Raw genomic sequence first — 15,651 nt, forward strand, 5'->3', positions numbered from 1 at the left:
GATAAGTCCATGACTATTAATGCACATATGCAGAAACCATGTTTTGAAATTTTATTGCACAAAGATAACATTTCTTCTTGTTTCCTTACAAACATGTTAAAGCTTTGTAAACAGTGAAGCAGCATTTCCCCAGTGTGTTCTGCTTTCACCGCTTTGAGTCCCCGCTGTTACTTTTCTGCAGTAAGCCTAAGCATTTAGTATGTGCACACAACAGCTGAGCAGCGATTCATCAAATGAAGCAGAAAGAAGCTCGGAGACATGACTGTCTTAGTGAAAGGGCAGTTACCCCGTGTGGGCTAAACTGTTGGCGATGCTCCGTGGAAACCTGAACTGACAAAAGTGTCCATTTTTAAAAATACTGTGTGGATTTGAATGTAAAATGTCACAAGGAAAATAGAGTAAATTTTGCTCTTTTATTTACGAGACACAAAGCAGTCATAGGCTCTCTGAAGTCCTTCGGGGCATTCATTGCTCAGTGATGTCTTTTCTTGAAGTTCTTCATTTGAGAAAGACAAGTGAATATGGTGAAATTTCAGGGGAGGCAGCCGTTGGACAACTGCAGAGTGTTTTTGGTGCAACTCAGTCCCAGGACTATTTATGTGACCTTTTCCCCCCTAAGCAGAACAGTGCAGAGGCTCAGCCAAGGTCACAAGGTATGCAAACATCCAGTGTACTTTCTATAAAGTATTCTCAGACAGAATTTAGATAACCAAATGGCACATTGCTTGTTGTTCTCTAAACTGTGAATATAATGCCTAATGTTCTTGATTTTTTTCCCTTTTGTTTCTTAATGTTGCTGTGAGGCGGATGAAAAAGAAACCCAGAATAAAGGGTGTCATGTTTCCATGTGATCAGCGGTCAGCAAGTTGTGGATATAGTGCCAGGTGGAGTAGATGTGTGCAGGATTTGCTATGGCGTTTGTGCCAGGCCACGACTAGACTTCATCTTCTCTAGTCTTTTATTTAGGTGGCTGTTGTTTGACTCAAGTTCATCGACCTTGTCCAGTGCTGACCGTAACTGTTGGGTAAAACAGAGAAAGAGAAATGATTTCCGATTTCAAAAGGCACAGTAGCTCCTAACCTTTGCAATGTCAGAAAACGGCTTCTACCTCTCTCTGCAGTTTCCGTTTCTCTGCCTTTAGTTCATCCTCCACTTTTTCGGAGTTCTCTGCGGCAGTTTTATAGCGTGTCACCTGACCCTCCAGCCTGGTCACCTGGAGACAAAAAAAATAATTCAAGTCTATGGCTCCGAACATCCCGTTTTCAATCACACATCATCAAGTCACACTTCTTCTCTGCTTACATTTTGTTCTAAAGAAGTGACTTCTTGTTCGGTCTTCACAAGTTTGAACTTCAAGTCGTTTATTTGCCTGCTGAAATCTCCTGAAAAGATTTAGCAAACAATGAGTTATAGGAGATGGCAAAGCAGGACAATGGTTTGTCAATACAGTAAGTGTACTTACTCTGTAGTTCTGTTGTGTTGGGATCGTTGCCATTTTCAAGAATTTCACCATCAGGACGTGAACCACTGTCAGTGCTGTTCTTCTGTGACTTCTGTTCCAGCTGGGCTTTTAGTTTTTTCACCTGTTCATGGAGTTGTACCATAAATCATCTTATGACACAGTCACTACATTTTATGGCTGTTATGATTTTGTCTGCCCTCTGTTCTGTTACATTGTTTGAAAAGAGAAAATTGCTAATATGTTTAAAAAAGTTGAATTAGTGGGATAAGAATGTCACAATTCAAATGTATTTACCCGCAATACAATCTTCACCATTACTGTTAGTATAGGACTAAGAGTAAGAGACGGGTTTGTAGAATATTGCTTGTAACTTTCACCTGTCATATGTGCTCTGAATAGATTGCAAAAATTATACAAATGATTCACAACAGTAGACGTGCTATCACGGTACAAATAAGTATTCACATTCAATTTATCAGATACTTTTTGCCTTTTTTTCCATAGAGGTCAAAGGTTAAAGTTCTGGTAACGTTCAGACCAGCTGACTTTGAGTAAAGTCTACAGAGGTTCAGGGTTGCAGTGTGACAGGAACTTAATATTTACTCCCTGTTTAGACAGGATTTTGTCTCCATCTATTTCTGATAAAAGCTTCTGGTTCATTAGCTGTAGCAGGTAAGGGACAGGTAGTGAATCACAAAGGTAGAAGTAGTACATAAACTCAAAACATCTGGTGCTACTTTACACGTATTAATTACATGCATGCATATACTCCTCAGAAAACAATGCATTTTAAACACTACTGATTTTGATGCTGTTAAAAACGAACGTACAATTCTATTGCAGATGAAGGGGATGATGAAAGATGAAGGTATAATAAACGCTAAAAGTAAGCCACAGCTTTCCCGTCACTACAGTGTCCTGGTGTGGAACAAAAACTGCATCTGGTAAACGTGATGCCAATTTTATCTACATTATGCTTCATCCATAATAAAGCACCATCTTTTATCAGAGGGGTATAATTTAATAAATGCAGGAAGTAAAGCATATAGTAGTTCTTACCTTTTACATTGTACTGGAGTAAAAGTAAAACTGACATATGACTCCAGTAAAGACCAAGTACCTCAAGTATCTTAAATAAATGTACTTAGTAACTTACTCTGGTCAACAAGCAATGTTCTCAGCTTTTTCACAGAATATAAATTATGCAAGTGAATAATAATTATAATTAAAAAAAAAAATCAACAACAATATTAATAAACAGGTCACACGCATAATTTTCCTAAAGCAGCTAGAAATTGTTTTTAAATCACCTTGCACAAATAAATAAATAATACAGAGTTCACATTCACCGTAATAAGGATACATGTCACTCAGTGAGCTCTATTCTAACTTCCCACTTTGTCCTCCGACATTAATTTGTTTGGGTACTACATTAAACCAGCAGTGAACAATACCATTAGCCATGAGTGACTAACCTGCTCTAACATTTTTTCTCGCTCATCCACCAGTTTCCTCAGGCGAATCTCTAAAAGATAAAGCAAAGGTTTGAGATCACAGGAGCAGGTTTGTCATGCATCATTAATTCAGGGTCGACATATCCACAGGAATGTCATAATACAGCACAACTACTGACAATAATAATCTTAACCACTAAAGTCCATGTTTAAAAGCGAAAAAAAAAAAAGTAACATACCATGGAGGAGAGGAGCCAAAAAGATGGTGGGAAGGGGGCTGTGTCAGGACGGGAGGCTGGTGCATGCAACAGTGCAGGCATCAGTGAGGAGGGTAATGGAATGGAGTGTGAGGGGGGAATGTTAACATGCACAAACTGTAAAGAAGGGTCAATACAACAACACACACCATGCTGATATGGATAGGTCTGTGTCTGTGTGTGTGTGTGTGTGTGTGTGTGTGTGTGTGTGTGTGTGTGAGTGTGAGTGTGTGTGAGAGAGAATTTGCTTAATGAAAAAGGTGGTTCTAACATTTCTAGCCAAGAGTTGCTTTTCATGTCCCAAAATTTCATAATACATTAAGATCAATTCAGTGGTAACAGGAATGTATTTATTGGCACAGATAGGGAGGCACCACATTCATCTTTTTTATTTAGTGCAAAAAAAAAAATGCCAACATACATTTATCATACATTTTGGTGGCTTAGGATTCCGAATCCTTATAGATGGAATTGCCAGTCTCTTAGCAAGTTCCCAAGCCTTATATTTTCCAATTTAAATGTCACAATTAAGGCTGAAACATGTAAAAGCTTGTTTTAAGGTCCCAGTGAAAATAACAAATTAATGTGGTTTTTATTTGTACACCTTTGTAAAATGAATACAGGAATGAGTTACTGGAATTGCGTATAACAAAAAGACGAGTATACTGTTGCAGAGCAATATTTTCCATGAATCGTTACAATCAGACTTATAAATGTGCATCAATAACCATATAAATGCTACCTGATATACCAGGTTCTGTAATGTCCAACAGTAAAATTGGCTCTTAGCAAGCAGGTGACCTTATTTCTCCACAAATGAATTTCATGCTTATACAACCTCAGTGAAAACTGGAGCTGGGTCACCAAATTTCATTTGGGGAATCAAAGTGCTGTAAGGTTTTGCACAAATTTACTTTATCACTTTGTAAACAGCTAAGCAAAGACTAGTTTACAGTAAGTAAATATCAAATATATCTATACTACATTCCATCTGAACTAAGACATCTTGCATTCCTCTCTGCTCTTGCCTTTGCCTTTCTTGCTGTTCTTCTTCAAATCTTTCCCTGACTCTGGTGACTCTTTGTTGCTGGTCCCTTGGTCTGCAATCTTTGGTAAAAGCAAATCTTTATCCTGCATTTCATGCTGAATGACATCTAATCCTTCCTCTACTACATCTAAAGATGTTGCATTGTGCTCTACAACACTCAAACCCTTTCCTTCTTCTGTAACGAGACTTGCTTCATCTGCTTCATTGGTTTCATCCTTCTGTGTGTTTACTTGCTCTTCACACACATTTTCCTCCTTCTCACAGTCAGCTTCTTCATGAGTGTTTTTGCTGTCTTGGGGGAAGATGCTTGACTCTTCAGCTAGTGTACCTGCCCGATTACTATCTTCAACTAAACACTTCACATCAGTCTCATCATCAACTGTCTTGTCTTGTGTATTTTCATGTGGTTCAGTATTACTTTGGCACAGCCCTGAACTATCAATGTTGCCTTCATCGGACATGACTTCAACTCCATCCTCAACTTCTTCCTGTTGTGGATTTCCAGAGGGATTTGATGCAATGGCTGCTTCCATATCTATGTCATCAAAATCAAAAGACTGCTCGTTCTCATCTTCATCACTGTCATGCTGGCTGGGTGGATTGGAACCATGATTCTCTGATTTGTCTTTGCTAGACTCATGCAGTTGCTCAGCTGAAAGAAAAATACTTTTTTCGTTTTCCTGATAATTTTTACAGTTTTCTTGTCCTGAATCTTCTACGGCAGCTGATTCCTGTTCGACAGGGAAGCCGATCTCAGAAACTTCTCTTGAAGACTCTCCTCTGCTTGACATGGTTGTGGTGGTAATCGCTTTTGTTTCTAAAGACACCTCCCCATGATATTCATCAGTTTGATCAATGCACATAACTCTTTGGCTTTCTATTTCACAAAATTGTTCAGCCTGAGCCACAGGCTCCAAAAGACACTCTTCAGCTTCCAATTCAGTGTTTTTCGTAAATGTTGCACTGTCACAAGTATCTCCTTCTTCTTCATGCAAGGAGCTATCTATCTCGATTAAATCTTCAGATTCCCTTAGGTTTCCAGTAAGCTTCTCTTTTTCTATCGTGTCTTGGTTAAACTCTGACTGATGATCACCATGACAACTGACACTGGGAGAAGAGCCTTCTCGTTCCGTATCTACTCCAGGCTCTTTGACTGTCCCAGTTGCCTCCTCAGGTCCTGGGGGTGACTCTGAGTGAGACAAACCTTTGAGACTGAGCATCTGAAAATCGTTTGACTCCTCTGATTGATCAGCAGTAATGTCACCATTGCTTGAATTGTGAGATTCAGTTTCAGTGTTTTGGATACTGTTTGTTTCAAAACTGCTGTTGTTAGTTGTGCATTCAGGTTTTGTTTGCTCAACACACCCAACTTCATTCTCTACAAGATGAACATTTTCTGGTTCACTAGGATTGTCTTCACCATTATTTGAGGGGTCTCCAAATTTAGGGTCATCTACACTTGAAGTAAACTCTTTGTTGTCTGTGTCCTCAATGTTTAAGATGAGTGTAACATCAGATGCACTCAGGTTGGCGTCTGAAGGGCTTGTCAAAGAGTCCACTTCTTCTACCTTCTCTATTTGCAAAAGCTGTTCTTTGTCCTGCTCATCTTTTGTGGGTTCTATTCTTGATTCCTTAGTAGTTTCCATTTGATAAGGGATTTTCAAAGATGCCTCTACTTCTTGTACAGTCTTAGTTTCCAAACTTTGTTCCTCCTCATGCTCATTTGTAACATGCTCCATGTTTGGTTCGTTGAGTGCCCCCTTGTGAGAAAATGATTCAGTGGGTTCCACTCTTACTTCTGTAGCTACATCCTCAGTTTCTTGTCTATCCTGCGTAATTTCAATATGATCCATCTTTAATTCCTTGAAGGTTTCAGTGACAGAACTGTCAATGTTAGGTTCAGTTTTTGGCCAATTGTCTCCTTTAATCAACTCTACATCTGTTTCTTCTATGCTGTTTTGTTTCTCTGTTCCATCTTTGTGTTGGTGCTTGTCCTCATGAGTAAATCCTTTCTTTTTGCCTCTCCTCTTCCTTTTCTTCTTCTTTCCTGTGGCAGATGCACCTTGAGGCTGTGATCTGCTGGGTTCCTCTATCTCATCATTCTCTGCCTCTATAACATTCTCAAGCTCTTGTTGAGGTTCTGGGTTTGATTCAGCAGAGACTGACTCCGGTAAGGTTTCTTTCATAACATCCTCTATTCCTTTTTGCTGAGGACATGATTCTGTAATCCTCAAATTACTTTCCTCAACAACTTCCTGTTTGCATTCTTGCTCTTCAAAAAGCTTTCTACATTTACCTCTACTATCATCACTCTGTGTTTCAACACCACCGCTTTTGACTTCTTTCTCCCCTAAATCAGACTTACTTGGTTCTCCCAAATCTGCCCCCTGAGCAGTTTCTCTTTCTGGAACACTTTCCTCAGCACTTGTTAAAATTTCTCCAAGTTCAGGGCTGCAAATAATTTTACTTATTACACATTCGGCTTCTGTGACTGGGCGGCCATTAATGTCAACATTTAAGTCCTTGCTAAGGACATTGTCTCCGATGCTGTCTTCTTCTTTGGGTAAGCATGTCTGTTGTTTTTCTATAGGTTGTTCCTCACTAGATGTTTTCAGTGTGGACTCATCAGCAATATTACAGTGTGTATCAAAGCTCAAGTGATTCTCTTTTGGTTCCTCTTTCAGCATTTCTTGCTGCTGCTCTGGTTCCACCTCTTCCTCTGCACTACTTCTTAACTGTATCTCCTCTGTGTTGCCTGAGAGATCATGAAGAGCATAAGGTGATAGAAGGCCAAAAAAATGTAACTTAGAACATGATTTTTAAACACAATCTTCATCAGGAAGTGCATCAGCCAAGGTAGGGAAGAACACCGGATTGATTCTGTAGCCAGGAAGAGAAGCACAGAGCCAAGACAACCAAGAGAAGCGCAATAACGAGAAAAAAGATGGCACGAGCAACACCAAAATTAAGTTCTTGATCCCCAGTGAGAAAAAAAAAATGAAAGTATCTATATCCTAATCCAAGTAACCTCTACACATAACTGTTCAATACTGTCCATGTCCCAATTGACACCTTTTACCATTTACACACTTATACCACCTGTGTTAACAGTTATGGTTTAGAGTAAAACTGTACTATCTGAAATTATAAGAAAGGTTCATGACAAACTAAATCAAATGTTAAAATACTAGCAGTATGAAGATGAGGCAAATTTGACAGTGGGATATTTTACAGGAAAGAGCGATAAATGTTGTTTTAACAATACAGCTGCTATTTTTCTTGTAACAACTTAACAACTGTTTATTCATGAAAAGACTTCCATACTCAGCCACAAGCCCATTGATTTTTTTTTTTATAATCACAACTGTATACCTTCATTTTTTGCATAAATGCTCAGTAAACAGTAATTAAAATGGTGCATTTGTCGGGGACTATCTGCAATAGAATAATGAACAGCTTGTAAACTAATGAGTAGTTACAACAGCAGGATGATGTTTGTTGGATTGACTAAAAATTAACAACACTCTATGTTGCCACACAATTGTAGACCTGTTTTTTAATGTTACATTAAACAGCCATTCAGCAGCATTAAACTTGAATGACACGTTGGCTGTTGTTAATCATATAGACTGCACTAACATGTACTTGAGAAACCTGGTTTTTAATCTGGTAAAAACATATTTTGCTGAGCAGTTTAAGAACTAAGAACTTGTCAGCTTACAAAATGAGCCCTAATGATCCAAAACAGCTATTAAATGAAGCTTGTGGTGAGAATATTTTCCCCACTTTTTCCTCAAGTAAAAACATTCAATATCAAGAAAAAAATAACCAAGCCTAATTTTTAAGTTCAGTGCAAATCGGTTGCAGTAGTAATTGACAATCAAAGAGCACAGCACTGGGAACTAAAGAGATCACTCCAAAATGAGATATTCAGCATTTAAAAATTGAGATGCCAATAGTAAAGGAAAAACATAAATGCATAAATGTAATCTCACTGCAATTCACATATAATATTTGTTTTCTTTTATCATCATTTTGGAATGAAGTGCTTCAATTAGACTCATGCTAAGCCATGCACTGAGAAGAAATAAAGACAAATACAGTGTGTTTTACCAAGCATGCTGTTCCCCTCCGTTGGGGAGGTCTGTGAATCCTGAGCTGTGTTTGGGACAGAGTCTCCACTGGGGGGCAGTCCATCAACTTCTGCCTCACCAATGTCCCCATTGATGTTCAGATCAGGTCCCAATACTATTCCATGTTTCTAAACAACAAGTAAACAAGTAACAAGTAAAACATTGAATATGAAAATAAAAACTACACATTTTGAAAAATAATTTCAGTTTTGATGGAAAAAGATATATATGGTTATTATTTATTTTTTATGCATTTGCAAAAACTGTAAGGTCAAATTACATCAGATATTTTATTTTACATTTGAAACAACAGTGTACACCTACAGTATACTGAACTCAAGTATACTAATCTGAAGAACAACTGCTAGTTAATTACTTTGGAACATATTGAGCCAGGATCTGTTTTTGTTTTTGCTTTTGAAGAATTTGTTACCGGTGGCATAGTATGAAAAAAAAAATCTTTAATGAGTTCAATTAACTTTGTATTACTACAAGAAAGACAAGCATTTCCCAAACTGCCTGGGTACCTTCAAAATGTCTTTGAGCTTCACAACCTCTTCTCTGAGCTCATCTCGCTCAATTCGGATTGCATCTGTGTATTCTTTCTGTCGCTCTAAAGCCTGAGCAGAACCCCGAAGTGGTAGAGAGTGCAAAGGAGGAAGAATTTATTTAGGAAGCAAAAGCAAAAGTAGGCATTGAGTTTCATGCAAAGACTTGAAATTAATTCATTTTAGTAGGTATGAATGCTAAATATCAAGGTAAAAGAAGACAAAGCTGGTGGACAGTGGCTCATGGGCCATACCCCAATTTTTTTATCCTTCCACTCCAGTGTCTCCTGCAGGTCTGATATTTCTCTAACAAAACCATCCTGTTTTATACGCAGCTGACGAATCTCCTAAAGAGCAGGAAAAGGAAAATGAAGTTTGGAGGACAAGATGGAAAAAGTACAAAGAGAAAGGCAGTACAAGCAGTTCAAGTGGAAGCTGGAAAGCAAGCAAATGCCCCTTAACATGCAGATTTTAAAAAAAAATAAATAGAAAATAATAATAAAAAGCTACAACATCAATATTTTTGGATGAATGTCTCAGTACCGCTCCATCTGTACAGTCTGCTTCACATTTGCTGTTACAAAAATTTCTAGTGGGAGACAACCACTTACATTTAGCAGCTCTTCACTTTGTTTTAGCGTCTCTTTCACTTCTTTGAACTGGAACTGAAGAACACTGTGGGCATGTTTCTCTCGCTCATATTCCTGCAGGGAACAAAACACAGTTTGGCAACCAAACTTGATCCAATTGTTGACATTTTGAATATAAAGAACACTCAAAAACATGACAGTCTCCAAAAAAGTATTACAGGGAAGCGCTTAAAGTCTGATGTTTTATCATACTGTATATCAATCTGAGTGTGACCAACAAGATAAAAAAAAAATCAATAATCTGAACTGAAGGTTGGTCCAAGTGATGTCATCTGGAGGTGTTTTTCAGCTAAAATGTAGAGAGAACTTTTAATGTAGGGAAGTCAGAGGGAACTTTGATAGTATTTATGTACATGTACTACCCAAACTAAAACCAAAAGCAGCAAGTTAAAAATCAGTGACGGTGTCCTTTAATCATCCAGGTTTCCTGGCTTTTTCTTCATTTTATGTAAACAAAATAATTTGGTTTACTTCATTCAATAAAACTCTTCCTGTTGTACCTTGACTTTCTCCTCAAATTCCCGGCGCGACTCAGACAACAGTTCCTCCAGTTCCATGAGTGAGTCCTTGAGTGTGTCCACCTGGTACATCAAGTTTGTTTTCTCATTATCCAGCTGGGCGTTGGACACCATGGCTTTCCGATATTTCTCCTCCATTTCTGCTAATACATCCTGATGTTATGACATGGAGAGAACGTAGGAACATATGAGATGCTGGTTCAGATTTAGCATGACCCCAAACATAACTGCAGAGTCTTGTTTTCATCAATCAACTACCATGGAAGCATGCAGCAAAAACATCAGACCATAGACAGATGGTTTTGGACGTCAAACCCATGTACTGTACTGATGCGTATCTGTCCCTAACAACGTTAAAAAAACAAGTTCATACTGACTTAAACTCCAAATGAAGAAAGACTGTAGCATGCAGTTGCAGCATTGTTAGTTTGTATTTTCACTCACAGTTTAGAAACAGTGGAAAATGAATAAGAAGTTCTGCATAGCACTGGCATTTTAGGCTAAAAGGCGAAGGTAGTAAGAGTTTCCTTTTTTGTGTGGAGTCTGGAGCACCAGTATTGTTCCTACTGCATGGAAAGTGCATTAGAAGCTATAAAGTATAAATAAATGTCTTTTATCAGGCAATTAATTATTAATCTGCAACGGGGGAGGTCTCAAAACAAAGGATCTCATTAATCTGTTGTGCTCTTTAGGAACAGTACGCTTGTTTACAATCTAAGCTGTGGCGAGCACAAAAGTAGAATAAGGGGTCAAAATCAGGGGCAGCACACCAGTTAGCTATACCTTGACGTCTTTTAGGTTCTGTGTGTACTTGGTTTCCACATCTTGAATCTGATCCTTCAGTTCATGAATCTCCTGGTGAAGAGTGTAGCAGTTGTGAGAAGAGAAGCACAATGTGACAGCCACAGAAAAGGTGAAGCACTAAGTTTGCAGACTGGGCAACCAATACAGCAAGTCATAGAAAGAGTGAAAACAGCAGAGAAGAAGATGAGGCCTTTAAAAGAACAGTTTCCCTAAATCTGTTTATTCTTTCTCAAATTTCTGTAACTGTAACCAGAAACTTGCCTTGTGTCTTTCCTACAGTGAATCCTGTTCTTTTGAATAATCAGATATAGAGCTGCATTTACAACAGCTACATAACAGCTTCTGTTAGCTGTTGTAAATTCTTAAAGGGACTGCATGAATAACTTTGATTAATAGTGAAATAACAATTGCTTCTATTAGCTTTTTATTAATACCTACGTAGAGGGAGCTAAATTATTGTGGAAGCCAAAACTCTCCCAGGTAGCTGCATCTCTGTGTTATTACCTTGATTTCTCGTATGGAGGTCTCAGCATCTACAGTTATTGCTGTCTCTCCACTTCCTCTCCGGGAGGATGTCCCACCTGAGGTGGTTAGGGTTCCTGTTGTTAAGATAGAAGCTGCTCGAGATCCCTGAGAAAGAAGGTTGAAAAATTAAATCATTTTAACAGTTTTACAATTCTATCATATGTTGAATCAATTATTACTCTACACGAACTGATACCACTTAATACATCTTGACTGAAAAAACAAAGTAAAGCAGTCCACTCACCTTCTCAAGATAATCTTTGTCCTCCAACTGCTGAAACAAACAAACAAAAATACTCTTAGAAGATAAGATAAAGGCCACAGGCCCAACAGGATACGCTAAGGGAGGAAAGAGGTCGCACAGGCCTCATTACGTGCAGCTCAGCCGTATTAAAATTTACCTTGAACGCATTTTAATATGTAACACCATGCAAATATTTAGAAGAGGTAGTAACAAAACTCCCTTAAAATATCGCAATGTGGCTGAAAATCTAAATTAAAAAACACTTCAAACATCATGTAATCCAATTTTTTTTGCTTTCACAACACACGCAAACACACGCGAGAAACTGTTAGTCTCTGGTCTCAGTCAACATGCAAATTTACTTCTGACAGAAACATTGTCCAATCAGCTATTCTTATAGGGAAACATGCATAAATGGCAAACGAACAAAACAAACAACCAAAAAAAAAAAAAAAGTAACCAAGCAGAAACATCACAGCATTGGCTGCCTGATGGAGCAAGCTGACTCACATCTGTAAAGTCAGGAATAGTAACATTGTCCAGGTCCCGGGGCAGGACATTGCTGCTGGTTTTACTCCTTAAATAACTTGCAACTGAGCTGCAGTTGTCCTACGTCAGCCAGAAGAGGGCAAAACAGAACCAAAAGCAAAACAAAAAGAAGCCAAAAGCTCAAGAGAGTGGGTCAACACTTGAAAAAACACAGTTGTCAACAGTCAGTTGGACAATTGATGTATGAAGTTAAACAATAGACAGTAAATTGGCACTCATTGTTTTCCATTTCCTCAGATAGTGTTTTTCCTCAGAGAAAGTTCCCCATTGAAGAGTAGTTTAACTTTAACAGGCTTTTCATTACTGGATTTGCGGTTCAGCTTTGACTCATGATCCAAAACCACAACTAATTACAAATGTGCAGCAACTACTGTGCTTTACAGGTCCACCAAGAAATACCTGCTTATGCTTTGAACATAGAAGTGTTTTCATGCTGCCAAGTTGTTCAGACCACACCAATGTTGTTGTCTACGTGCATGATGCCTTTCACTAACACTTATGTGGCAACACAGTGTAAAATGCTGTAGCCTCATCATTTTGAAATGGAGTACAGAAGTAACGTGTGGGCTAGTGAATTATAAACCTCTGAGGAGGTAGTTGGGCAAGTGGGGGGTAAGGGCTCACCACTGGGCTGGCACGGGCTGAACTGGCCCTGCTGGAGGCTCTGGAGCTGGAGCTGCGATAACTAGTGTACTCTAAAGGCTGCAGAGGAAATACAACATTACGTTTCTGTATGTGTGGAATCAAACACAAACAAGCAGTAAAGGTACTTAAATTAACAGTACTAGTAGCAAATTAAGAGAGATAAAGTTTCCCAATTGTGGGATCATTTAATTAATATCAATGATCTTTACCAGAATGAAACTACAGAGCATGCCACAGTAGAAATCGATTACTCTGTCACTCTAAACACAGGGAAAATCCCTCTGATGTATGAACAAATTAATCTCAGACTATTGTTAGTAACACATCCATTCAATTTTTTCATATCAGATTGATTTTCTCACAGAATTTATATTAACTCTTCTGTTTAGACAGCTGTGACAGTATAAAACCAGGAAAAAAAAAAAAAAAAAACTGTTCACATTTGACCAGGTCACTCCTGTATGTGTAAAACAATCAAGAACAATTCCAACAGATTCTTACATGGGAGACTGAGCCAGAGACTAGCCGAGATCCACTGCAGGGGCTTCCTTCATATAAGGAGCTCTGCACATGACACATTCAGTATAACCATGTTTATACCTTATACATATGAACAGACAGTGACACTTCTTTAATGCAGATATTATTACATGTATTCTGCTTAATGGTGGGATCAGAATTGACAGGTTGCCTTAGCTGCCTGATTTGTGGATTTAATTATAACTGAATCATACACTAAAAATAGAGTGCAATGACTAAAGTATTTTACTGAAAGCCTAGACCTAACCATAAAGTCACTTAATCTAAAATATGCTCCATTTCATGTGCTTCCAATAAATCTGGTGTAAAGGAATAATCATGTGTCTCTTGGCAGTAAGTGGAAGTTACAGCAGTAATGTAAGAGTGACGTCATAGACTCAAAGACCCTGTGATATCGACAGACGTGACAGAATGTGAAGGACTAAAGTTTTACCCTAACTACAAATCTAATTTCCAGCCAAGCTTCAACCAGTAATGAAAAAATGTTGTAAGAGAGTGTTTACTAATGACATAAAAGATAATTAAAGTGTTCTTTTAGCAAAGACAACATGTCAAAAGGTTGAAACCGAGAATTTTATTTAACATTTTAAATAAATATTTGCTCATTTTGAATTTAAGGCCAGCAACACTTATTTGCAATTTACACAGCAGCCCAACTTTTCTGGAAAGAGGTACTTTAAATTCTCTTTTTTGTCTCCCTCCACAAAGGGTGTATAGTTAAAGTCAAGCAAGACAGCAGCAACAAAGCTTTGCCTTACGTGTTCCTGTGTCTGTCTGTATACAGACCTTGTACCCATTGAAAGTTGAACCTGGGTTTCTGGAAGACAGACCATTGAAGCTATACAAGTCAGAAGAAGCATAAGATGCCTGAAACGAGGAAAGTGGAAAAGTAATGAACCATAAGACGGAAGGAGATGAGAGAAAAGGAGTACAGAAACTATATTTTTAAATTGTCACCAACTCTTTAACATACATATGACGTGCACCTATTACCAATGTCTTCTAATTATTTAGTTATACAGCAGTCAGTGAGAAGCAGAGTAATGCAAACTTCCCCCAGAAATTATGAGCAAATCACAAACACACTGAAACACACAAGCCAATTCAACTTTCATAGCCTTCCATGGGTCCTTACCAGGAAAAGGCAAATCACTCATTTAGTTAATGAAACAACACAAGGGAAGTGCACACTACAAACTATTAGTAGTAAGACAAAAAAATAAATAAGAATATCTGTACTGCAGTGTAGTGGCACCCACCGGCTGCAGGTCTACTCTGGAGGCACGAGACACCCGGCTGTCATCACTCAGCCTGGAGCTCTGTCAATCAGGGGCCACAGGTAACAACATCAAACCACTACAGAAACTACATTCACCGCATCCACCTGACATCACGCAGTTTCACTGAATGGGCGAGTACATGCTGTTATACTTATATGTTTCTGTAGTTTGAAAGCTAATAATATAAATACCGTGTTTAAAGAATAATTTTCCTCACAGATTTAGACATACTTTTGTAAGTAGTAACAATAACATTAAAAATAAAAAAAAAAGTCACTGACTTTATTTTTTCATATTACTCAGAAGTTAAATTTAAGCAAGCTTTTCACGCTTGGAGTGTTGCTGCATTCCACAGGCCCATTTGATTTATTTTTCTAGGTGATTGAATTCTTTGGCCATTGTCAGACATTTTCAAGAAATCCCCTCAAACGCTTTCCTATCTGCTTACAAAATATGATATCCTGAGTCCACCCACTCCAGTTTCCCTAAAAACAATATGATTTTTTTCCTAACCAATATTCTGTGTCAATGGAACAGTTTCAGATTTACTGTTTTGAAAAAGGAGCATACAACAGAGTGGAAAACACGCACCGTTAGGTCTAGCCTGGAAGAGCGAGACCCTTTGCTTTCATCACTGAGTCTTGAGGACTACCAGCATGAGACATAGGGGGGGAGATTTGTGAGTGACAGGAAGCAGCTTGTGTGTTAACTTTCCTTCTCCAGGAGATATTATTCGGTAAACAAAATGTTCCTTATTGCACAACAGAAAAAAGCTGGACAATCAGTAGAACACAACTACTAACCCTGCTGGATATAACGCTGTAATAATCATCATAGCCATTCTTCTGAAAATGAAGAACATGAAAGAGAAATGACATTTCTGTTTCTGTGAGGGACATTTGTGCAGTTTGAACCTTTACATACATCTCTGTCTTTGTGCTTATGTTTCTTCTTTTTCTTTGACTTCTTATGAGGGGAGCCCTGGGAGTTAAGA

The 15,651-nt window shown here is 38.3% G+C and overlaps 1 protein-coding gene across 29 annotated transcripts in view; it reads right to left on the bottom strand.

Annotated features, from left to right (window-relative positions):
* Nucleotides 1–37: 37 nt before the first annotated feature.
* The window catches only part of lrrfip1a (leucine rich repeat (in FLII) interacting protein 1a), a 42,043-nt gene continuing 26,429 nt past the window's right edge, over nt 38–15,651 (bottom strand). For 8 of the 29 annotated variants that reach the window (XM_067515180.1, XM_067515195.1, XM_067515197.1 and 5 more), the window contains 17 exons: nt 15,582–15,638; nt 15,461–15,502; nt 15,249–15,305; nt 14,637–14,696; nt 14,164–14,244; nt 13,339–13,401; nt 12,817–12,894; nt 12,154–12,252; nt 11,644–11,673; nt 11,379–11,504; nt 10,854–10,925; nt 10,053–10,223; nt 9,514–9,606; nt 9,157–9,249; nt 8,882–8,974; nt 8,335–8,482; nt 3,502–6,976 (listed from right to left, as the gene is read on the bottom strand). In XM_067515180.1, the coding sequence (XP_067371281.1) occupies nt 4,170–6,976; nt 8,335–8,482; nt 8,882–8,974; nt 9,157–9,249; nt 9,514–9,606; nt 10,053–10,223; nt 10,854–10,925; nt 11,379–11,504; nt 11,644–11,673; nt 12,154–12,252; nt 12,817–12,894; nt 13,339–13,401; nt 14,164–14,244; nt 14,637–14,696; nt 15,249–15,305; nt 15,461–15,502; nt 15,582–15,638 (4,170 nt within the window). In that variant the 3' untranslated portion in view covers nt 3,502–4,169. Of the gene's footprint in view, nt 1,018–1,108; nt 1,214–1,302; nt 1,383–1,462; nt 1,584–2,937; nt 2,988–3,501; nt 6,977–8,334; nt 8,483–8,881; nt 8,975–9,156; nt 9,250–9,513; nt 9,607–10,052; nt 10,224–10,853; nt 10,926–11,378; nt 11,505–11,643; nt 11,674–12,153; nt 12,253–12,816; nt 12,895–13,338; nt 13,402–14,163; nt 14,245–14,636; nt 14,697–15,248; nt 15,306–15,460; nt 15,503–15,581; nt 15,639–15,651 lie in introns of those variants that run through there. The other 21 variants (XM_067515204.1, XM_067515202.1, XM_067515208.1 and 18 more) reach the window with 14 other exon arrangements.

The sequence above is a fragment of the Channa argus genome, chromosome 9 (assembly GCF_033026475.1).
Source record: "Channa argus isolate prfri chromosome 9, Channa argus male v1.0, whole genome shotgun sequence".
Lineage (NCBI taxonomy): Eukaryota > Metazoa > Chordata > Actinopteri > Anabantiformes > Channidae > Channa > Channa argus.